General features: G+C 41.0%; 1 protein-coding gene across 1 annotated transcript; it reads left to right on the forward strand.

Moving 5' to 3' along the window:
- Positions 1–1,692: 1,692 nt before the first annotated feature.
- On the forward strand, positions 1,693–16,823 carry GPR26 (G protein-coupled receptor 26). The gene is made up of 3 exons (XM_075107709.1): positions 1,693–2,360; positions 7,930–8,043; positions 16,142–16,823. The coding sequence occupies exons 1-3, from the start codon at positions 1,693–1,695 to the stop codon at positions 16,371–16,373; spliced, it is 1,014 nt and encodes a 337-aa protein (XP_074963810.1). The 3' UTR covers positions 16,374–16,823.
- Positions 16,824–24,834: the final 8,011 nt, after the last annotated feature.

The raw sequence follows: 24,834 nt of genomic DNA on the forward strand, positions 1-24,834 counted from the left end.
GTTGACTGCATGCACTGAGGACCCGCGTACCCAGCTAAACTGCCCCAGCTGTCTTTGATGGCAGTCTTCTGTCTCTATTAGCCCCTTAAAGCCTGGTTTAAGAAAACAAAACAAAACAGAAGTGGAGGAGAAGGGGCCTTCCTACAATGTGCAAAGCTCTGACACCGTGCAGGGTGACAGCTTTGCTACTGAGCGGATGAGCCCAAGTGTCTGCAATGAATAGCTGCTGTAAGTCGGGCATGCATGGCTCTGGCAAGGGCTGTGAGCACAGAGGAAAAATCCGCCTGAGCACACGTGCAGAGGCACTTACTAAGCCACAATAATGGTGCTGCAGGGTATCTTTTGCCTTCTTATTGTGCGGGGATTAAGGCTTGGCTGCCTTGATGAGAAAGCTGTCCCTATTGCGCGCAACCTCTCAGCATCCCCAGTTAAAACTGTTTTAAAGAGACAGGAAAGGCAATCAGAAAACCGTTCCCACTCTGTCCTTTAAAACATACTTAATTTTAACACCCAATTATGTGCAACTCAGACTCATTCCTATTTCCTTTGCCAAGTTGCTTCTTGGTTTTTATCTCAGAGGGTGCTCACCCTCACAGGGAGGGAGGCTTTGATTAGGAAGAAGCAAAAGCTGTTGAAGGGAAGAAAGTCTGACTGAACAGTGAGACTGGCAGCATGTTGTTGTCTCTGCCACTCACCTGCTCTATGACCTTGGGCATGTTACAGCGGCATCTGGGGCTTCGGTTTCCTTGCTTTTGAAGGAGGAGGGGAGGCAATCATTTTCCTCCTACACATCATGCTTGGAGACAAGACTGCAAAGTGCTAAACTGGAGCAGTAAAACCAATCCAGTAGCCTAATGACAGCTCCAGAGAAGTAGCAGAATACATCCATTTTTCCCCATCTTTTTGAGCACAGCTGATGAAGAGAAAAGGCAGCCCTTGCCCTGGCTGAAAGCAAGCAGCAACTGTGAAAGTGATGCACAGAGATGTAGGAAACACACCGGAGTGCAGGAATTTGGTTACATGGCTGTTTGCAAATTAATGGCTAAATCAATTAAATGAAAGCATGGGATTTCTCTTGAGGAAAGTCTAGTCACAATCGCAAGCAGAAGGGGAGGGGTTGTGGAGTGGGATGGCATAATCACATTTGCGAATCACCAGCAGTGTGCATGCTTTAATCCATTAATGGGGTTTTTATCTGTGATCATAAAAAGCAGGTTACATTCAGCCTGGAAGGGAGTGAGGGTTGGAGGAGAGGGAGGGGAGAGAAAGAGCAAGAGAGAGAGACAGAAAGCAAGAGAGAAAGAAAGCACAATTCACTCGGTGAATTGCTTGCAAGCTTTGGGCTGATAATTAGGGATCTCAGGAGAGCAGTTTGTCAGAATAACCTGATCTCCTTCAAACGGACCGAATGGAGACAGTGGTTCAGTCCTGCTGATATTTTTTAAGCCCTCCTCGCAGTTTGATGGGCATTCCCAGTGCTTTTGTGCATGTCTCGGAAAGCGTTGACGTGGAAAGGAGCAGCGAGGAGGGGGAGGTTGGAGAAAAAAACTGCAGCTCTTCTAAAAATACAGAGGGCATGCAAGAGTGTGAGCAGGCTGGGGAGGAGGGCGAGGTGAACGCACCTCACACCATGTTCCCTGGGTGCTGGCGCGGCGCAGTTTCGGAGATGTCCCTCTTGTGACTGGACGCACCATGAGCATCTGGGAGGTGATCCTGGCTTTCGTGGTGGTGGTGCTGATGCTCGTGGCCCTGCTGGCCAACGTGCTGGTGCTGATGTGCTTCCTGTACAGCGCGGACATCCGCAAGCAGGTCCCGGGATTGTTCATCCTCAACCTCACCTTCTGCAACCTGTTGATGACTGTTTCAAACATGCCCCTGACCTTGGCTGGGATCATTTACAAGAGTCAACCAGGAGGAGATCAGATCTGCCACATTGTGGGCTTCCTGGAGACTTTTCTCACCACGAACTCCATGCTGAGCATGGCAGCTTTGAGCATTGACAGGTGGATTGCTGTGGTCTTCCCTCTAAGTTATCACTCCAAAATGAGGTACAGAGATGCTGCTCTCATACTGAGCTACACGTGGTTACACTCGGTGTCGTTCCCGATAGTGGCAGCTTCTCTCTCCTGGGTGGGTTTCCATCACCTCTATGCCTCCTGCACCCTGTACAACAAGAGACCAGAGGATAGGACACAGTTTGTGATTTTCACTGGGGTCTTTCACACCCTCAGCTTCCTCCTCTCCCTTATAGTCCTGTGTTTCACATATCTAAAAGTGCTGAAGGTGGCACGGTTTCACTGTAAGCGGATTGACGTGATCACTATGCAGACCCTGGTGCTGCTTGTGGACATCCATCCCAGGTAAGGTGCCTGTGTGTTCAGCAAGTGAGACTATTCACCACAGAGGAAGCAAGGATGGGTTCAGTGTTATGTTAAATATAGCCTGTTCTGTATCACAGCAGGGGATGGGGAGGGGGTGAAAACAAGCATCCTTCTTGCCTGTTTCTATTATGCCTGTTTCTTTTTACGTGTGTTTATTTTTCCGGTTGTAGAATCAACTCTTCTTTGTTATGCTTAAGGGCTTGTTTTGGGAGGGGGAGTAAAGAAACAGGCAGTTTTGGCTGAGCATGCACTTCCCTTTGAGATAGTGGTCAGATCACCACCCTTTGTCTCCTAAGGTGGATTTAGTGGTCAACAGATTTGCATTTTTTTGGCACTGTCAGCCCAAAATGTTGCTGAATCCCTGAGAGGGAGCAGGCTGAGGCTGCACATATCCCTTCACTCAGAGTTCTGAAGAGAAGCTGGGTGCTGCATGCTGCTCCTTCACCCGGTGGTTTCCCTATCGCTGTGCTCTCTGTAACTTTACCTTTCCTGAAGGCAGAAGTGTAAGGGAATAACCTCTGCAAAATGCATACACTTGAATGCCTATACTTAAATCCAAGTGAGAGAGACTTCAGTAGAAATGTTAATAGGACAAGCAAGGGATGTATAAAGTTCATTTCAAATGAAAGTCTTTAAGCACAGGAGGAGAAAAGTCGCTGAGGGCCGGGAGGATAAAGGGCTTGAAGGCAAGCACCAAATGGGTATGTCTGCCTGCTGGGATGCTGTGCAAAAGAGCCATGTCAGGGTTTATGCACAAACTATGAATCTTGCCTGAATAAGCTATGTCTGGATCTGGAAGGGATTCAGATTTGGTTGGAGGAGAAAGGGTTGGAGAAACAGTTTTCCCTGGGTCAGTAAAGGGACCATAGTGGTAAAGCTGAAGGAGAGAAAGCCTTGCTGGATGGAAGCCCAAGGGTAGTGTTGGACAGGCAGTGATCCCAGTGAGGAGCTGGGCAAGGTGCCCGGTGCACAGGAGAGGAGGAAATCAGTGTGCGCTGTGAGTACGCGATGGCTCTGCCTACAAGAAGTGGAGGGGAGGAAATGGAGAGGACCAGAAAAGGCATGGCTGGAAGGATGTGGGACCAGGCTGGTGAGGAGGGAGCAGCAGGACAAGCCAGAGTGCTCTGCCCGGGAAATGGAGATTTGGGAAGTGAACCTGTACAGCTGAGGCAGGACGGAGCAGGACAGGGTGCTGATGGAGCAGCACATCCCGGCTAGGGCTGAGAGGCTCTGACGAGCTGGGGCAGATGGGGCTAAGACCCAGCTATGACTGGGATGGGGTAGCAGAGTCAACAAGTGAGCTCTAGAAAGGGAAAAACAGAGGCGCTGGTCACAGTGTGGAGAGAAATCAGCCTGGTTTGCTCAGAGGAACTAGTTTGGTTTAGGGCTTAGTGTGGCTGAAGCAGGTGATTGGAAAAGGAAGAATCTGATATATTTGTCTGGAAAAAAAAGGAGAAAATTGTTTGGCTAGGTAGGGTGAGAGAGAGGCTCTGAGGGATGTGAGTGCTGCTTGGGAGGGAGTCAGAGACTGGATTTTAAGGTTCAGACTGTCTCTGTCAGAGACTGAAGGGAAGGGAAATGTCTTTCAGAAAAATGCTGGCAGCTGGCAGTGCAGGAAGGTGTTTGATATGGGAGAAGAAGTCTGCCTGGAAGAGAGAAGAGCCGAGAGTAGTTGAAGAGGGCAGTCCCATGCCAGACATCCCACCTGCCCCCCTTGCTGTCCTGTGCTCTGCAAGCTGGAGCTGAATACCAGCTCTCTCCATTTGCAGCCAGCCAGGAGCAGAGCTGCAGGACTGAAAGCACATGTGGCTGTCCTCAAAACAAGGTCATATTTTGGGGATTCCTAAGCCTAAGAGAATTAAGTCTGAAAGGATGGGGGCAGGACAACACACTATTAAAGGAGCAGAAATGTTTGCTCAAAATTCTCCAGTTAAGCTATTTGATCTGTCTCTTGACAAAGAATGTGGAGCAGAACTTCAGGCAAGTCCCATTACTGTTCTTGAGAAACACATGTATAAATCTTTCCTTATCCACCAAGTCACATAGAAGGGAAAAAAAAAAAGCCCTTCTGCCCTACGTGCTGTCTGGTTGCTAAACTATGCCTCAACTAGTCTTAGCTCCTGCACGCACCATGAGATGCAGTGGTTACTCCCAGGGCATTGCCACAGATCCACTGGGGCTATTTGAAATAGCACTAATTATGCCTAATGATTAAAGTATGCCTGGACTGCACAGCAAAGCTCAGAAAAAGGGCAAAAATCTCAATGGTATCTCTTCTCCTCTGCATTTTTTCTGGTCTAGGTTAATTTGAGGGTGTTCCTGCATCTTGTCATCATTGCACTGAGGGGTGGATTCAACAGGGCTGTGGGAATGATGCCTCCTTTTTTTCAGAGGAGACAGAGTTGTACAGGCACTTTGCTGCAAGTAACCTGTATGGCTAACCATTATTTACCTCTTGCATCAGGTTATTCTAGCGCTTCTCTCTAAGAAAGGAGAGGCTTGGTTTCTTTCCTAGACTAGAGAAATGGTGGCTGATTTGGCTTATGGTTGTGCTGCCTCAACTGGTGACAGCTACTGCTGCTGAAAGGGCCAGACCTCGGATTGCCTTCCCTACTGTGAGAGCTACACAAAGGCTGCAGGTCTCCTGGAGCAGTCACAGATGTTTATAACGCTCTGACATAATAAAGGCACCATTTGAATTATATAAGTGGCATATAGAAAGGCAATGTCAGTGTTCACTATAGTACCTAACAGCATAGACAAGGGTGCTGGGAAAAGGCACACGGGAGAACAAAGTTTGTAATCCCACCTTGGACTACCCTGAATTTTCTGACTTTTGCGCAGTCTAATTTCAATGCTGAGAAATGCGTACAGACAATTTTCTGCTTCCTGTGACTTAGAAGCCACCCGCAAGGGGGTCTAGTGACAGGAGTTATGACAGATGGTTTTATTACCTGTGACTTGGAAAGACACGAGTGATCTTCTGAAGATCATTCAAGACGAGTGCAAAGGAAACCTCTAAATACCACACAAAATCGTGTAAAAGTTTAGGGCACTGCTTTTTCTTGACTTTGTTCTTAAGACCAAGGTATCTTAGGTATTGTGAGAGGTTTGGGCAAGACTTCACTTAAGTGTTTAACCCATGTGCTTCTTCACCCAAATTATCTATACTATCTTTTTGCTGTATCCAGCCTTACAGATCTTAAGGTCCAGTGTCTCATAAACTTTGTTTAAAATACCAAATCTTCAAAGGGATATGTCTCAGATTTTTCCAGGATATTAAAATCTTTAAATGAAAGCTTAGTCAATAATCCAGTTCTATTCCTAGAGTCACTAATGGAACTTGCATATATGTTCTTATCTTAACGCATAAAAGTGTGTGCAAAAGCAGAATACCCATTGCTTATACATTGCCTATATGAAGGAATGAGATAAAATACATTCCTCTGTGATGTGGGATTTATTAGCTACATCTGGAAAGGCTGAAAAAAAGAAATTGGTTGAAGTTTATCAGGGCTTCCCAAGTCATGTGTGAGCTCCAGGAGTCAAAGGCAGTTTTGTATGTACCGGTAGGGAAAAGATATAACTAGAGAAACTGTTAGAGACAAAAAATACACCACCCTCACAACACCCTAATTGAACCTACTTTGGAGATTTCTTTTCCTATATCGCTGTGTGCCTGGGATACTATGAATTTAATAACACAGGTCTTAGGTAAAGCTGCGAACCTTTAAAATCATCTGCCTGCACCTAAAAATACTCCAAGTTCTCCATCTCTTGCAGAACTGAAAACACATGAGTTCCCTTGAAAAGGTGGAATTCTTTTTCCTTCTCAGCTGTCATTTCTCGCTACAAATAACTCAGACATAGAACATGTAACACTTCTAGATGTGTTTTAATTCTACTTAGGCATATTCTTTAAGAGCGAGACAATTTGTCATTTCAAGCAGAAAAAACTTTTCCTCCAGTATTTTGTTCATTTTGCCATCATGGAAGCTGCTCTGGGATCTGGCAGTGTAAGACCATATATAAAATGGGTCAAAGGAAACATGATTTCTTTAACACAGGCAAAAGATAACATAAGACCTAACTGCCACAGGGATCATTGAAGCACACTGAGATCCTCAGGACATAACATGCATTTAAATGATGATCAAACATTTGCAGGTGCAGCAAACGATGTAAGGGTATGGCCATAAACCTCGCAGCTATTAACATATGTGAGTGTGGAACCTGACAGCGAGTCATCAATTACAAATTTACAATAAAAACAGAGAGACCAATGCCAAGCAGTTACAAAATGCAACACGTGGGCCAGACCATTTGGTTTGCCCGAGACACGTGATTGCTTTCCCACGAGACCTGTGCGACGAGTCAATGCATAGCAGCGCTACTACGTGCGTAGGGAGGGATTTCAGGAGTGAAGACTGGTTTTGGTTTTGCTCTTTCCCAAAGGGACTACTTCAGGTAGTATCTGAGAGATATATCTGGGAGATACAACCAGAGCTGCCCACCAACCTACCTGCCTAGAGAGGACAGTAACACATCCACTTCCCTTAAAAAGCACAGCAGCACAGGAGTTAGTTACACAAGCAGGTAGAGGAGGAGGATGGGTTTTTACATTATCACTCTCCGCAAGCAAATGTGCTGATTTCAACGGGGATTTTCTGCAGTGGAAGCGTGGTCTCAGCCCCATGCTCCTGTCACCTTGCTGGCACACCAAGGGTCTTCCCGCTCTCTGGTGGCCTGGTGAGACTGCCACCAGGAAACTCAAAGGAGAAGCTCTTGTCCTAAAATGCCACAGGTAGGAAAAAACCCCAGGGTGTGACTGATTTGTATCTGTTTAGTTGAGAAGAGGGCTGGTTTGAGGTGAGGAGTCAGAACATCAGGGCGCTGTGGCTTTGTTATGTAATTCCTGGCTTTGCAAAGCTTTCCTCATGGCAGCCGTGCAGAGCTGCACAGGCTGCCGTAAGATTTATGGCCACACAGTTCACAGCTATGGGATATAGTGATTGCTCCAACGTTGGGCTGAATGTTCAAAGCATGCTTTTCCCCATTATGATTTTATTGTGTTTTATTGCTTATCTCGCTGGGAAGTTTCCCTTATCTAAGCCAGTGGTGTTGGAGTTGTTGTTTCTAGGGAAGTAGCATGCTGCCTACGCCACTCTGGATATTTTCCACATCTCTGAATATCATGAGGCAAACTCTGGCCTGCAAATACAGCTTACATTAATTCAAAAAGGGGCTGCAACTGAATTCAGGGCTGAATTCCACCAATTTGACTATATATAAATTGATATAATGGGGGTGTGTACATATACGTATATAATCGTGTATTTCTCAGTAATTGTTTTTGGAGGGTAAGATGATCATTCAGTACATTAATATTTGGTATTTTTCAATATAAATGCAGTGAACCTGGTATTGGCTTATGTGAATACAGCACTTAACTGGAGCGATTGATTTCTATCATTCCATAAGTAAAGCCATTAAAATCTGCTACCTGATATTATGATTCATGTTCTTGTTTGTATTGAATGTCACACAGCGTAAGAGAGCGTTGTCTAGAAGAGCAAAAGAGACGGAGGCAGCGAGCAACAAAGAAAATAAGTACCTTTATTGGTACTTTTATACTTTGTTTTGCACCTTATGTAATTACAAGGTAAGTGTGAACCTACATACTGGGAACGACTACTGAGATGCACTCTTAACTCAGAGAAGTAGGGCATGCTGACCCAGAAAACGATTCAAGTCTTTTGTGAAGATTTGTCCAGTTGCCACTGCTATGACAGAGGTTGCATTTACTGAGCTAACAAAACTATATAAAATGTCATAGCAGTTATTTGACAGAATCCTGACGCAGTCTGTAGGCCAATGTCTGTCCAGTCAGTCCAGTCAATATGTTGGGAGTGGTTTAGAAGGTCAGTTCACAGGATTTTGCAGATTTTTTTCGTGTCAAGTAGACACCTGCGCCTCAAATTACCTCCCCACTTCAGGGGGTGATCTGCAGGGGAAGACACTTGTCTGAATAGGTCAGACTCTAAAAATCTGGTCAAACAAGATACAACTTAGGTGAGAACATGGCCCACAAACATAAGTGATACTTTTGTCTAACTGGATAGTGTTTATTAGTCATAAACATCAAAGATCAAATCTGTTCTGGCTCATAGCTAAAAAATATTCCTGCGATTTATGGTCAGATGTCCTTTTCTAGCTACTAGCTTATCTTTGGGAAAAGCTCCTGTGGGAAACACAAAATTACTCCTATAAAACATAAAGTCTTAGAAAGTAAGTATATCCAGAAAAGTGTTATCTAATTGTTGAAGGAAATTTGCAATACACTTTGCTCATTAAAAGACTCTGGGAAAAATGAAATACTGTTATGCAGAACAGAGAAAGAAAAAAAATATTTTTAAAGTCTCACTAATTCCAATACTGTGAAAAAAAAAATTATTGGGACTGACTTCAGTCAAACTCAGATCCATCTTTAAAAAAAATCATTGGAAAAGCTGAATTAAGACTCAGTATAAGTGGCATGTGGGCAATCCCAGATTTTTCCAATTCAGTATAATATCCTGAATTTCTATTTCTAATAAAACAATTCACAAGAAGGTCTTGTAGTCGCTTCCTAAAAACAGAAAGCTGCATGCCACATTTATGTTCATTATAATAATAGCTAATTGATTCATGCTGTTTATTTTTAATATTATTGCAAATACATTTGTAAGAATATTGCTAGCTTTACCCTCACTTTCACTTAGTAGTCACAAGAAGACACTCCATTCCACAGACTCTAAAAGAGTATGAAAGGTTTTGTAATTACAGGCATTCGGCCTTAGTTCTCAGGCTATAAGATATTAGAGTATTTGTCTCATTACAAAAGGTTAAATTTCATTTTATGTTGGGTCGCTGAACTTAATGAAAATCGTTGCAGTCACGAATAGCTTGCAGCTCCATCCTGAGTGATGCCGAGTGCTCTAACCAGGACTGTCGGAAGTATTTTTGTGCTTCTCCATAAGCATCTCAGTCCAGCACTTAGGCAGCACCTCCCCACCTCCTTTTAAGTCTGTGGCATCCTAATTAGTGTCCCAGTAGCCCTAAAATACAGAAGAGAGGTTAGAAAAACCCTCAGCCTCCTCCAGTTAGTCCATACAAGGGTCACTTAAATGTTCCCCTGAGTCTTCAATCTGTTGAGGATGAATGGGTTTGGCACAGACAGCTATGATGAGAGGAGTCAAAACAGGGTCCTGAATGCATGAAGATGCTTTTCTGCACCGGGGTAGGCTTGGGCTCTGGCCAGGAGTGCCAGGTGGGGTAAAAGCCATCATTTTCCTGGCCTTTTCAGTTCTGATACATCTAGGGGGATCCCTGCACAACAGGCTATGGGGAATTCCCTCTTTAGCTGCCTGAGAGACCTTGCTGGACACGGCACTGCATGGATGGGTATTTGAGGACATGCATTACTGTGCTTCCCTACACCTCACATGGATGGCTGAGGGTGTTGAAGCCAAGGGGTTTAGGAGGCTTTTGAGCTTAATTATGCAAGCGTTATTTTCTGGACCATGTCCAGTGTTTTGCATTCACAAGATAGAGGCAATCAATCACAGTTCGAGGCAGAGAACAGAAAATAGCTCAGCCCCTCATTTGGACAGCCAGCTCTCATCAGTTATATGTTTAAATTAAACATACTTTTAAGTACTTCATGATTGAGGCCTGAAAGCAGCAAATCACAAGGCTTTACTACATCTTTCTGCTTCCACGCTAAAAACCAATCGTTGTCTCCTCTAGCAGTTCCATGAACCAGTGAAGGAGTTGTGCTTGTAACCCCAGACAGATAAATTATTCTCTGGGTAAACCAGAGTTTTTTCAGATTACAGTAAGGTAAAAATCAGATTAGGCACCTCTTTTATCAGTAACCTTCTAATTAGTTCAGTGGCTGACCTATAGTAGTATATTAGTAGAATCTGATTCCTCTTGATTTGTTTCTACAGTACCAGTATGATAGATGTATTACCCTGTATTATTTTTCTAGGCATAAGTTGTTTCTTGGTTTGTAAAAATTCTCTTAGTATACACATCTCCTTTTGCTATATTTATCATTATGTGATTAAACCACATTGTTCAAAACCTATTTTCTCCAAGGAGCTTTTCCATAAGAAAAATTAAAATAAATCATACCAATTTTTAATATAAATTTCCTACTCCAGGCATTTAATACTGAAATACAGAACTTTGCTCAGGTAAGTTAATAAGTGCTGTCAATGTATGAGGAAATTTGCTTTAAATTAAAAATCCTGAAGTAATATCAGAAAGAAGTTCATAGGCCCTAGCCCTCCGGTTACAGAGGAGAATGGTAGAACAGGCAGAGGAAGGTTAAAATTCTCTTGTGTCATCTCTGGGGGAAAAGGGGTAAACTGTTTTAAAGTGGTTGCCAGCCTTCTGCATGAAGATCCTGCTCAGGTGGACATGCAAGTTCAGAACTCCTCTGCAAGTCATGGTCTTGCCTGTCTGTGCATATAAATGCATGATTTTCCTATGCAGTCTTAGGTTGACGTATTTGAAGAAAGTGGCCTTCTTGTCGTCATCAAAAGCCTCAGCTGATGTGAGGTAGAGATAATTTTCTCCTGGATAGAAAAACCTTTTGGTACAAGCTGGACACTGCTGCTTGCTACCCTCATGCCTCTGTGCTGACAGGTGGTTCCTGCAGCTCTGGGGAACAGCAATGGCTAAAAGCAATGGTCTGCAAGATTAGCTACAAGAGTCCAAGAGCCTGGTACCTTACAGAAGGTGGCCAGTTGTAATATCTGCCACTTCAGAGGCAAAGCTGGCTAGGGGTAAATCAGCTAACAATCACTGCGGTGTCATTTTTGTATCAAGAAGCGATCATTAAAATAGGGCTTTTTCACTAGCAAGACAACATACAAAAGATTCAGTCTATCCAGTAATAATGTGAAAATAAAGTAAAATCAACATCAACGTCAAGATAAAACTCATGGTCAGCTTATTCATATCATTAACACAAAAGAAACAACTAAGGTCTAATTCTGATACTATGTGACTTCCGTGGGGAAAAAAATCAGAATTTGACACCAACTGATCAGCTGAGCTGATCCAAATTCTTGGGGAAAGGACTGAATTTCTTCTTGTGAAAACCTTATTATCTATCAGCTCCAAAATGCAGGGCCAGCTTTGTTTCACTCCTGAACAACAAGACGTTTTAGCTTGTTTGAGACAGACTCTGGTCTTTTCAGAATTTTCTCCATAACTCAGTTAAGTTCTCAGGTTTAAGCAATGCACAACAAATATGTTGTAGTTGCTTCCAGCTGGACATGTACATGTTCAGTAAAATATTTTCCTAAAGTGATAAACTTATATATAAACTTATGTATATAAAAGGTTTTCAGTGTGTATTATCTGCATAAAAGATCAAGGTCTTAATCTTCAACAGCGCGTTCTCATTTGTTTACTGAAAGTGAATTAAAATAATTGGATATCCATTTGATGTGACATATGCTACAGAATTATAAGTTTCTAAAATATTAAAAAAGTATCACAAAAAAACAGTTATAGTTTTGAAATAAAAAGGTACTGAAAACCAGGCAGTAAAAAAGTAGCTTATGAAAGCAAAATAGGGAATTCTGTAGTGGATACTGTAGAATTTAATTTACAGGTAGCACTGAAATATTAATGATTCTTCACTGGAAATGTCTTCTTTTTGGCTGAAACTTTTCATGAAAATTGAAGCTATGCATATAATTTCCTTCATAAATGAGAAACATATCCTTCTTTCAAAGGCAAGAAAGCATGTGATACACCTTGAAAGACTCACATTTAATTGTTTGTACATGAAATGGAATTGCATAGCTTAGGTTTTGTCTGAATTTCTGTGTTTTCTGCGTGATATCTGCAAAAGTAATTTACTATAAAAAATAATACAAAAGCATTGCAAAATATGTAAATATCAAGGACACTTAGGGAGCATAATCAAATAAAATACTGAAAATCCTGTTGGTAAAGTGTAAGCTTTTCAGTTATTCAGTCAATTAAAGTAAAATTAGCAAGTCTAGGTTTGCAACTCTGACGTGTCTACTTGATATGCTTTAAATGGCAATTGCTAACATCTCGTAGAACAGATTGCCAGAGACTCAGACTGAAATTTGTCGTATTTTGGTCATTTAAGGCATCCACTGAATTTGATTAAACTTAATAAAATTCACATGTGTAAAGCATTCAGTAAAAGTAAATAAACCAGATGAAACTCAACATGATGAAATTCAAAATACAAAGAAGTCATCAAGTAGGTGAGGTGGAGAATAACAAGAAGAAGGATGGCTCATGATAGATTGCAAAGTAAATATGACTCAGTAGATGATTAATTTCCAAATAGTCAATTCTCATTTCAGAGCTTATTAACGTGGGTGTCATAAACTCCATTTTATAAAACAAGAGAGTATACCCCAGATGAGACCCCCCAGCAGCTTGAGTGGATGATAATTATGTCTGAGTTTGGATTCTACTTTGTAAGAAAAATGTCAACCATGAGTTAGAAGGAGAGGTTGAAACGATAGCATTTGTTTAGCTGAGATGAAAGGAGAGAGAAATGGGACAGATGGCAGTCCCTTGGTATCTCAAAGTTGCCTACAATGATCAGCTGAGCCAAGAAGCACCAGTGGAGGGGCAAGAGCAATTCCCAAGTATTTTCATGTAACATAGCCTCGTCACCTCAAATGTCTCACACATCTGTCCGCACGAAGAGTATTTTGGATAGCATCACAGCCTCTGAAACCATCAGTTGTACACGTACACCTCAACTCTGATGGAAGTGATACACCAGTGATCAAACTGCAAGCACAAAGCACACAAAACTATTCTGAATATTAGAATTACCTATACCGTGACAGCAGCTAAAGCCCCAGCACTGGCTGCAGACCCAGGGTGCTAAGCCCAGCACACATATCCAGAAAGAAACAGTCCTTTTGCCACAGAGTTTGTAGTAGGCAAACGAGAATGGAGAGAGGAGACAGAATCTCCTAGTCAGAGGTGTAACAAATTAAGCCTCCTTAGTCCCAGTTTTGTGCTCAAATGACTGGACCATACCATCTGCCAATGCTATTTTAAACAACATGATGTAGTGAAACTTTATGGAATGAGAATAAAATTACTGGAAAAAAAAATCCTCATCTCTAAACTGCTTGAAGTACCAACACGGCTGCTGCAGAAACCAGGCTTCAGAATGCTCCTTGGAAATACTGCTTTGTCAGAAGAAACATCAGTAACTGAGGTGTTTTCTAGGCAGATTTAAGAGCACCTGCTGCTGAAGACTGCTTCAGCAAAGGTCTTATTTGCCATTGCATAGCGGGGCTCTCTAGTAGCACATAGAATCATAGAATTGTTAAGGTTGGAAAAGACCTCTAAGATTATCAACTGTCAACCCAACACCCCCAGGCCTCCTAAACCTTGTCCCCAAGTGTCACATCTGTATGTTTTTTGAACACCCCCAGGATGGCGACTCCCCCACCGCTCTGGGCAGCCTGTTCCAGTGCCTGACCTCTCTTTCAGTAAAGACATTTTTCCCAATATCCAATCGAAACCTCCCCTGACACAGCTTGAGGCCGTTTCCTCTCATCTTATCACTTGTTACCTGGGAGAAGAGACCAACCCCCACCTCACTCCAGCCCCTCTCAGGCAGTTGCAGAGAGCGAGAAGGGCTCCCCTCAGCCTCCTCTTCTCCAGGCTAAACTCCCCCAGCCCCCCCCCAGCACACTTGTGCTCCAGACCCTGCCCCAGCTCTGCTGCCCTTCTCTGGACACGCTCCAGCCCCTCCAGGGCCTTCTTGTCCCGAGGGGCCCAAACCTGAGCCCAGCATTTGAGGTGGGGCCTCACCAGGGCCGAGCACAGGGGCCCCATCCCTGCCCGGCTCCTGCTGGACACACCAGTGCTGACACAAGCCCGGGGGCTGGTGGCCTCCTTGACCACCTGGGCACTGCTGGCTCATGCTCAGCCGGCTGTCAGCCAGCACCCCTAAATGCAAACTTGCAGCTGTTTGTCCTCTAGAAAAATCAAGTCTCTCAACAGATGGAGAGACATATTGAACAGAACTGCCCTTCAGTGTTGCTCAAAGACATGGGGAAAGAAAACCTTGTGGATTTATCAGTATTTCAGTCAGAAATACTCTGACTCAGTACAAAGTGGACTATCTGGGCTAGCATAGGTATGAGGAGCATATAAAGGTCTTCCCTCTCTCCCTCCCTCCCCTAATGAGTTAAAAGTTTTGCCTTGCTAAATTTGTTACAAATGTAGATGTTTGGCCTTTAAACTTACCAGTTTTAAAATTGAAGTTATATTATGCCATCTCTCAATGACAAATTTTCTTTCCTTGGGTTCTTCTCCTATGACCCAGACAAACTGTTTAAAAGCGTCGAATTCTCTCTAGGAGCTGGACTGGCGAAGAAAGCTAGATAGCACTGGTGAGGTGGTTTCTCAGATAGAGGAGACATAGAACCATGAGTTCAGGATAGATGCTGGGGTTTTAGGTAGCTAATGGTAGGGGAATATGAATCCCATGAGACCAAGAAATGGCCCTTTGTCCTGATCTCAAACTTTAATGCTCAAAGTATGGTTTTGTATCAATATTTAGAAAATTATGTTAGGCTATGCAGAAATAATTTTTTACAATATGTGTGGTTAAATTTGTGATGCATGATGGATTTAATGGTGACAATAGGTGTGAAAGTCATCAGGAAACATACCTAGGTAGATTATACTCCTTTCATTTCATTTAGAGCTATATTAACTCTGTGCTGAAATTCAGCTGCCAGAAACATGATCTTATGACCATGGCACTGGAAAAATGCACAAAACAAAAGCTCTAACTAAAGAAAAATAAGGAAGGAATGTTACTGTCTAACAAGAGATCTTATTAGGACTGAAAGCCCTAGAGTCATCAGAGAAGTGGTGCAATTTCTCTGTATGGGTAAGTATTGGCACAGAGACTAGAAGTGTAATGGTTGAGGATATGTTATGTAGGAAATGATTTTATGAGTAGATGCTGCATGATACTTTTCATCAGCAGTAAACTTTCGGTGAAGTGCTCACCTGCTTACCACAGAGTATTTATGATCCCAAACATGGTGTTCACTAGACAGCAAAAATAGGGCTAGGTTACAGTACTCTAGAGAGAGGGGTGCCCTTTATCAAGTATCTTGATGGCCTGAGTGAGCCAGATGGGTTCAGAACATCAGAGATTTAGACTCAGTTTTTAGTCTCCAAATGGTGTATTCCAGCAACAAATAAATAGGCTTTTTTGAAGACTGTCTCATATCATGATAGAGCTAATCCATTTTGCACTAAATTCTTCAACATTTATTGAGGCAAATGCTCAAGAGAGGCTTTTAGGAGGCGACATGTCCAAGGCCCACTTCCAGCCTCAGCAAATGTACAGCTAAACATACAGTCAAGAATACCTTGAAGTTTGGAGGTTAAGACACCCTGATAGGAGATGTGTAGTCCCATCCTTGGGAAACAGACCTCAAGTTTATATTTGCAGTCTTAGAATGTATAAGGGAAGGACTATGCTCATATTTTCATGAGTATGGCTTTCTTTTGTTTTCTTGCAATTGCACAGGAATAAATTGCTTGTTGGTTTTTTTGGGGGGGTGGGAGTGGAGGTGGGGGGGTGCATATTGGCTTACATTTGTGCTGTTGCTCCACGTTTTTAATATGAATATTCAGTCTTCCTCACAACCTTCCTCCTTCCACAGACTTGTTGAATTATCCTCCATGGTCCACATCAACTCCCATTGGGGAATCATTTCCAAGTGCTTAGCTTACAGCAAAGTTGTTTCAGACCCTTTTGTGTACTCTTTGCTACGGCATCAGTACAAGAAGACATGGAAAGACATCATAAACAAGATCCTCAAAAGAAGCTCCATCAATTCCTCTGCCCTCACGAGCGAATCACAAAATCGGAATATATTGCAGCTGAACGAATGAGGAGCCTCGTATGGGACGTACAAGACACATAAAATGATATACGGGAAACAAAAGTAACTGGCCTATCCCTAGTAGCTAGCCTCAGCTGTCAGGGTTTTGGGAGACAGTCATGGACACATTGAAGTGCGGCCCGTGTCCCTCCAGTAGCCCACGTAACACCTAAGGGAGGCAGGTGGCTTTGTACCTCCTGCCTCTGACTAAAAGAGTGCTATTGATCTATGGTCCTGCAGGCTTTGCAAGTACAAATCTCCCATTGATTTCCGTCAGCAGTCACACATACGTATAGGGTAAAAAGCTGGTCTTCAGCAGAAAGTCTCATGAACATAATGGGAGCAAAGTGGTGCCATCAGAAGATTATTCTAAAAAGCTGCACAGGAATAATTGTGCTGTATTTTTCACTGGCTGCAGGTAATGTTCTCACTGATGGAGCTGCCAACCTGTCTTTACAAAAACTACCCCAACCTAGCTCCTTGAGAGAAAAGCTCTTAATAGGACAACCTTAATAGAAAAATCTTTACCTAGATACTCATACAGTGCCCAACATAGCTTTCAGCCTCTTCTGATACATATTTTTTGAACAATCCTGTAGAATTGAAGGAAGAGAAAACTAATTTTTGAAGTATGTTCCAACCCAGATTCAGCCATGTCTTTTCTAAGTTTTTAAAGTAACTTCCACGGAATCCCGTTAGTTTTTCTCCCCATTAAATTTTAGAAATATAAAAAATGCTAGACAGGATGGTAAGGTCAGGATGCCTCCTGCCTTCCAGTACATCTGAGCTATAGAGAGATGGATTTTGCCCAAAGCTGTAGAACTGGCCCCTTTGCCGGGGGTGGGGGGGAGGGGAACCAAACCCCAAACATAAAAACCAACCCTCTTTTTTGAAGCTCGTATTAATCATGGTTTTTTCCTACAGATATGTTACTTAAAGGAAAGGTGATCCTAAAGCTGAGTTTTAAAGTATAATTTCTAAAGCACGTGGAGCAAAAATAATAGACCCCCCTCCCCACCATGAAGGTGCAGCCAATAATCTGAATCCACACCTGAACATGCAAATCTCAGGAGGTTTCAGTATCAATCTTTATAGCTCTAGATTGCAGCTATGCATAGTAATGCTATTAACATTTACCACGCATTCAGTTCAGTCTGTAGCTACCATAGGCCTAAATACCAGTAAAATTTTCAAAACCAGGATAATCCTATGTCACACTTCCTCAGACAACTCCACAGTATCTTGTTTTTGTAAACATTATTTAGTTAATTGTAAATACAACTACAGCTGGTAATGGCTTCACAACTGTCACATAGATGCATGATACAGAAGCCATCCTCCAATGACTCATGAAGATACTTTTCTAGGTAATTTTCAGTGACTTCTCTTTCAATTCAGTGAAAACATTATGAAATGAGGCAGTTTTTCAAGTGTGTTCTTATTAATTAAGTTGTAGAATATCAAGAGCAATAATGAATCAGTTGTCATTTCTGTTGTTATGATTTTTAGGAATAATCAATTTCTAAAACAACTTGCATCAACAAGTTGTTGATCATAATCTCTTAAAATTATTTTAAGGTAAAAAGCTATTGGTTTCAAATGCTTCACATTTATATTTTGATTGGCAAAACACCTACTACTAATTCTGACCTTAATTCTGCACATATTTTTCGCCAGAAAGTGACTTAAGGTCTTTAAGAAAACAGCAAGACAACATCAGAAATTAAATTAATTTTTGCTGGGTAGGTCAAGAAAGCTTCCGTCCAGCGGCCATCAGGTACAAAGTTTCTTTTTTGAGGGTCAATGGCAAACACCTGCCCAGATTTTGAACAGTCTTGGTTAATTAGGCATGCATGGAACAGCAGCTTAAATAACAGCTGTCATATCTGAATATATTACCACCTATCCATTCTGATATTCTGTCTGTCCATACCATATTGAGACAATATGGCCAGGACCATATTGACAAAATAAGGCCCTGAGTACTAAAAATATGGGATTAGTTTTCAGTTGCCACCTCCTGTGTCCCCCAGGCAAAGCGCACCGGTTGGTGCCTATAGCTCTGTAGAACCCCTCACAGCAAAGGTTAATGAGCTGAGTTAATATATTCCCTATCACTTATGCTAAATGATCAATAGCAGTCATTTTGCAAACATAGCATGCTCCATCTTGCAAGCTCCACCATGAATAAAAGTCTTTGATAGAAAAGACATTATGGCAACTACAGTTTCCTTCATACCTTGCAAAAAGTGTCCACTGCTGAAATTTCTGGCTGGTGATTCAAAGCCCAGCCAGGTAATTCAGTGAGGGGGTTTCACCTCAAAATCAGAGAACATGGTGTAATACCTCAGTTGTCGGTCTGGAGAGCCTTGCCTTAGCCCTTGCTCTGGTGTGGTACTACAGCTGCAAGGAACCATGCCCATCTATAAACCTGTCACCTGCTTTATAAATGGAAGAATTGATATAATGAAGCTCATCAACTACCATGTAAATAAAAATGTTCAGCTTATGTATTAATTTTAATTATAAAAGTAACATAATTACAACAAAATAGACACAAAAATATAGTCACAGAATTTAAGTACATGTTTACAACCTTGCATTCAAAATTAGCCCTTAGCCAGATTAAATAGTCTACCTCACCTTAATAATTTTACTTCTTAGGTTTAGAATAATTTTCTCAGGTACAATAGATAAAAACACACAGTTCAGTACTTGTTTCTTAAGAAGTCCAAGTCATTTTCATGACTTGATTGTACCAGAATACAGGATATTAGAAAGTTGATTATTAGTGACTTTAAAGAGATAAAAATCTCTATATCGGATTGTTATACTTTTTACTAAGACCACTTTTACTTAAGGAAATTGCAACAGGATTATTGTTAAAGTCCACAGCTGTTGTCAACTTCTAAGTGGGGCTGCTGCCAAAGTCAATGGGAGGTTTGTATGTCTATAAACCTAGCCCCAGAAGGATTTCAAATTATAAATCAGTTAGTCAAATAAAGTAAGATAATTTCCCAGAAAAAAATATAAATACAATTTGTACAGTTTGGATGGCTAGTAAAAGACAGAGAAGAATACAGCATTGGACTTGTCTCATTACGCTTGTATATCACCATCAGTCAGTGGTTGATTTATGTGTCACCATGAGCAATAAATCTCTCCCCTTGTATGCGTTTAAAAATTTGTCTTTCCTTCATGGTGCCTTTCTTCTAGAATTAATCTTATAACAGAGAATAACTATAATCTCCCCTTACTTACATCAGCTCTCTGACACATTGTCATATTTCTACCATCTGAAGCAAGCGAGAGTTGTAAATGCTGGTGCTTGACAAACTGACGCAGTATACAAAATAAAAGTAATACCCTAACATTTCCTGATGACATTTTATAAGTTAATAGCAAATATGATACTGTGGCTCATTAAGTGCTAGATATTCAGCTGAATTCTTATAGGCAACTGGCAAAATTTTCTAAAATGTATGTCTAAGTGATGAATGTAGATATTAATAACTATCTGTCTGCTATTATATGTACTATACAATTCTGACTCAAGTGAGATAGAATAACGATGGCAAATGTAATGTACAATATGTTATTATCTCTGATCATGAAGGGGAACTGTTCTCTTGTCTAACGCTAATATGTGTGTGTGCGTGGTGGGGATTTTCCATTTGTTATTTAAATATTTCTGAAAAAGTTTGTAAAGTATGGCTGCAATGTGTGCCCAAAATATGGAACTGCATGTGCAAAACTTGTGCAGCTGCTTCGGCAATATGCAGTCTTCTGTTTGTTGGTATCTGCGATCCATATGCAATATCTATTTCTCACACGCATGTTCAATTAACATTTTCTTCATATCTTCTAAATTTGGCAGGCAGAACATGGGCAGATGATTAAGAGAATTTAGTCCACTATGTCATTTTGCGGATTCTGAGCTTTTTCCTCCTTTCATTTTACAGTTATTGATATAATCTCAGAGCCCTAACTGTGAACTAGGATCCTGGTTTATGTTCTGTTTTTGACCCAGCTTGAACGTGAAGATCTGGGTAGTTGCATCTGGCAAAAAAACTATGAGAGGCTGGTAAGAGTTTATTGAATAAATAATAAATACCAGGTCCTCTCCTGACATATAACAACATAATAGTTGGTTTTTTCACCTGAGGATTGGGTCCCATTAGATAAACATATCCAGGTTTTATAGATCTGTCTTCTAAATGTGTAGGGTGCTGTTTTCATGGTATTTACAAATGGAAAGGTGTAAGCAGGACTTAGTGAGTTCCTCATGTGCGTACGTGTCCGCTTGCAATGACAGGCAACAGCATGACTCTCTTCTAACTTCTATCCCTGTTCTACTCTTTGAGTAAAAGACACCAACAACCTCTTTTCAGTGGCCCTTAATCAGACTTTTTATAACCTCTCTTATTTCTGAAAAAAAAATAAAAAATCTAGATATTCATAAAGTTCCAGACAAATTTGTATGAAACCTAACAACCGCTGCAGTGTCACAGCATCACAGAACAGCTGAAGTTGGAAGGGACCTCTGGAGGTCATCCAGCCCCCAAGAGGCACATCATTGCCTTTTGTTGTAGTTTACCGTCTCAGTTTTGCCAGTGCATCTGTTTGCTCTGCAGTAGTGCTGGGAAATGATCCTAGTCTGCTTCAGGTCCACAGGAAAACCTTCCTGGAAAAAAGTTGTTTTTAAAAAATAATTTTGGGAAGACATGTCAGACTTAACTTCAAAAACAGCTGTATCAGAACAACTGTAGAAGTTACAAAACTGGGACAGAAATAGATGTGACTGGGAGACTGAGGGTCAGGAAGGTTGGGAACTATAAACTGGCTTTACTGCCGTTACAATGGTATGTGTTACCACAGCTTCAGCAGCTTTTCCTAGTGACCTGTTTCCACACTGAGAGCTCTCCAGGTCTCTCAGCCATCCATTCACTCCAAAGAGAAAGGTAGATTTTCCGTCAAAGCCCAGGAGCTGCCAGAGTGGGCTGAGGCTACAAGAGGAGCCAAGCCTCCATAGGAAGGTCCATGCTGGGTTAGGAAAACACTAATGGTTTTCAGATGGGCTATATGGAAACTATTTAATTGCTTGAATGACCAGAAACCACCCACACCTAGATGAGCCTTGCCTTAGGAGACAGCCTAATTCTTAAAGCCCAGGAGGTTTAGGTAGCTTGCAGAAAGGAATTATTTTTTGCTAGACTCACCTGCCTAATATTTCATAGTTCCTCTACCCCTCTTAATCCTAAATGAACAAAGCTCTGAATGTCTTGCCCTATCCATTTTCACATGTGCAATGAATGCCTTTGAAAGAACCCTTTGGAAATTGCTTGCTTTTCATTACCCTTAGAACTGTCATGTTCCCAAATTAAACGTTCTTGTGATTAAATGAAGCCTAAAAGCAAAGCCAGAGACTTCACACCTGTGTCAGTGCATTGTTATTTGCCCCCAAAAATCACTAAATACTTCAGCTCATCACATTAAGTGCAGAAAGGTCAGTTAGATCCTGATGGTCACTATATGTTTGTTTCAGCAGGTAGGGCTGAAGCATAGGTTTATGTGTTTGCAGAATCAGGGACTATATCTTTGTAACCCAGATAAGCCTGAATAAGTGACAACAATAATATTTTAGCCTTAAATCTATTTTTTCAAGATTTGCTTTTTATGCTTTCAGCATTCAGTATATCAAAAATCTTTGATGGGTGAAGTTTCTTTACAAAAACCATCCTGCTCAATGAGGCAGTTGTCCCTTTTGGGGGGTATAAAAGTTTACATGGAGAAAAGAGCTGCTGCGGTCTTTGCAAAATGTCTACTTCTTACCTGTAGTCCTGGTGTGTATCATGTAAATATGTATTTAGGATTGTTGGTTTCTAAGCAAATAATGCTGATCTAATGAACTAGAAAGGTTGCTATAGTTTATTATATACGTCTATATTTATAAGAAAGATAGTTAGACCTATAGACTGTAAGTGCACTTCCAAAATATGTGTATTGAAAGCAATTGCATCAGCTGTATGACAGCATGCATGTGTGGTAATTGTGTAGTAAAATATCGTTTTTTTCTTGAAGAAATACTATTGCACATGTTTTCAATGTATCCAAAGGCATGAGTCCACATGGTTGATTGATAATCTACAAAGACACATCAGGAAAAGGAACTCCATTTGGAGTTTTTACTGAATACTAGGAAACTGTTTTCTAGTCACTGTAGTTAGAGTTTTAAAGAAAACTTTTTTTTTAAAATCATACAAATAGCAAAAAATTGAAGACATCCGTCTTCCTGGGATTTGATCCATCAAGAGTTCCCAAGGAAAAAGAAAAGCAGTGCTTTAGAATGAAATCCCAGTTCATCTTAGTGAGATACTACTGGGAGTGCAGCCTGGCCCAGGGTGCAAAGTTGTCTATAAGCTCCCTGTTAACCATCACAGGTCGTCCTAGTTCATGATATTACGCTAGCTCGAGTTCTTGAACAAAACCAAAAGCCCACCCTGTTACACATCAATGAGATCTACATTACCACCATTCTGACAACAAAATTCTTCTGCAAAGGCAGGTAATTTCTATTTCTCCTGCTTTGCTAACATGATCAATGAGTAACAGAGTGGAAAATAATAATAATAAAAAGGAAATCTCATTGATAGAATGATTTTTGTTTGGAAAAAAAAGTCAATAAATACTTGGTGCCCTTAGGGTCATGGAGCAAATATGTGACAAGGCCGGGGACACGTTCTCCATCCTCCGCCATCCAGCAAACCTCATTCAAGTAAAACAAAGCTACCTGCATTGGCCAGAGTAAAGAATGGGTCTTTTTATAACAGAAACCATAGGGCTTCCCAGATAAGATGTTAGAAAAATAATTATCACAGATTGCCTTGGAAAATAGAAATAGCTAACTAAAAGGTGCCTTGATTTACCTTTATTTATGTGCAGGGCATTTTTCTAAACCTTAGACTTCTTTTTTTTCACAGTGTTTTAATTTTCTTAAGATCATTTTAGCAGAAAAAATCCCATATATTTGGCAATCCGTAATCATTCCCTTCTGAATTCTTGCAGGAATGTAACATATTATCAGTCGTTTCAGATACAGTTAGACATAAACATTTTCCTCTAGATTAGATTATTAGATGATTATTTGCTTTAGAAAAAATTTTAGAGGCTGGTTTTACAAATCCTTGTTGTTAAGGGCAGTGGGGTTTCTTAGATAAGTAAAGACCATTCATTCGATGAGAGGTATAAAAGGTCCAGCCTGTGTATTTAAATTTTTTTGTTTCATTTTGCAAATAATGAAAATAGATGGTTTCCTGTCTAGCCAGTTTGAAGAAAGATAGTTCTGAAATTACATTAATAATAGCTGCTGTAGATAGGGCATGTTTTGATTATATTATTATAAATATACCCTTATAATTTATTGTATTTTACTTTTTTTATAACAATGGGATGTAATTGCAGGGGCTATTTATTTAGGAAAAAAGGGCAATATAAATAAAACCTTTCTCAATTGCAAGGATAGAGAAATGCACAGACAATTTGTAATGACAATATGCTTGAATGTCATGGGTTAACATGGACTTTAGGGTCCCAGGTAAGCCAACCTGCAATAGTCTACCAATAGATATTTCAGACATACAGATTCATTCATGTAAAGGCAGATATATGAAATTCTGCTATATTAGTACCTACAGTTTAAAGGAATACAATAAAATAAATTTTAATCCTGACTTCAAATTTTTAATACTTGGTCCTGTGCTGTCTATTCTGTTTACAACAGCTTGTGCTTTGTGAATACATATCAAATGTTGTCATATATTTTTATTACATAGAGTTAATGATTAAAAGAATGGGTTGTATATAAATAAATACATGCTATATATGTATATTGTGATTTTGTTAAATTTACTGTTAATGAAATGTGATTATGATTAAATGACTTGGTGTGAGCTATTTTTTCATAAAAAAGTTAACATTTTAAAAAGTCTGTTTCACTTCATTGTTGCAAAAGTCAAACCTGTGATGCCATTGCAATGGTGTGACCTGGCTGGTCCTGCACGTTTTTGGACAACAACTACAAGGTCAATGGCAATAGACTATTACTTCACTGCAGCTATGAGCAACAACAGGTGAAATAATTGGAAAACCTTAATACATAACGCGTAAGACTAGTTTTAACATATATGTCTAGCATTAATATACACAGCCCTACTTAAATTTACCTGTTCCTTGACATCCTGAGCAGGTTTCACCGCTGGTGTGAAACCAAGGTTAAAGGTGAGCTGGTAGTGTGGGGCTCCTTCTTGCTGCTCCCTGCGCATCCTTGCCCACCCAGAGCCCCCACAGAAAGGTCTCTGGAGGTTTCAGACTCACCCTGATCACCACCCAAATGATACACCCTGCAGAGGGAGCAGCTGGTAGCTCTTGCAGAGGTGAGGTCTTTTATTGTCTATGCGAAGTCTGAACTCTTG

Source organism: Phalacrocorax aristotelis, chromosome 12 (assembly GCF_949628215.1).
Source record: "Phalacrocorax aristotelis chromosome 12, bGulAri2.1, whole genome shotgun sequence".
In the NCBI taxonomy this organism is placed as follows: domain Eukaryota; kingdom Metazoa; phylum Chordata; class Aves; order Suliformes; family Phalacrocoracidae; genus Phalacrocorax; species Phalacrocorax aristotelis.

Coding starts and splice junctions, on each gene's coding strand:
- GPR26 (XM_075107709.1), top strand. CDS start 1,693: ATGAGCATCTGGGAGGTGATCCTGGCTTTCGTGGTGGTGGTGCTGATG. Junction 2,361..7,929: donor CTTGTGGACATCCATCCCAG/GTAAGGTGCCTG, acceptor AATGTCACACAG/CGTAAGAGAGCGTTGTCTAG. Junction 8,044..16,141: donor GCACCTTATGTAATTACAAG/GTAAGTGTGAAC, acceptor CTCCTTCCACAG/ACTTGTTGAATTATCCTCCA.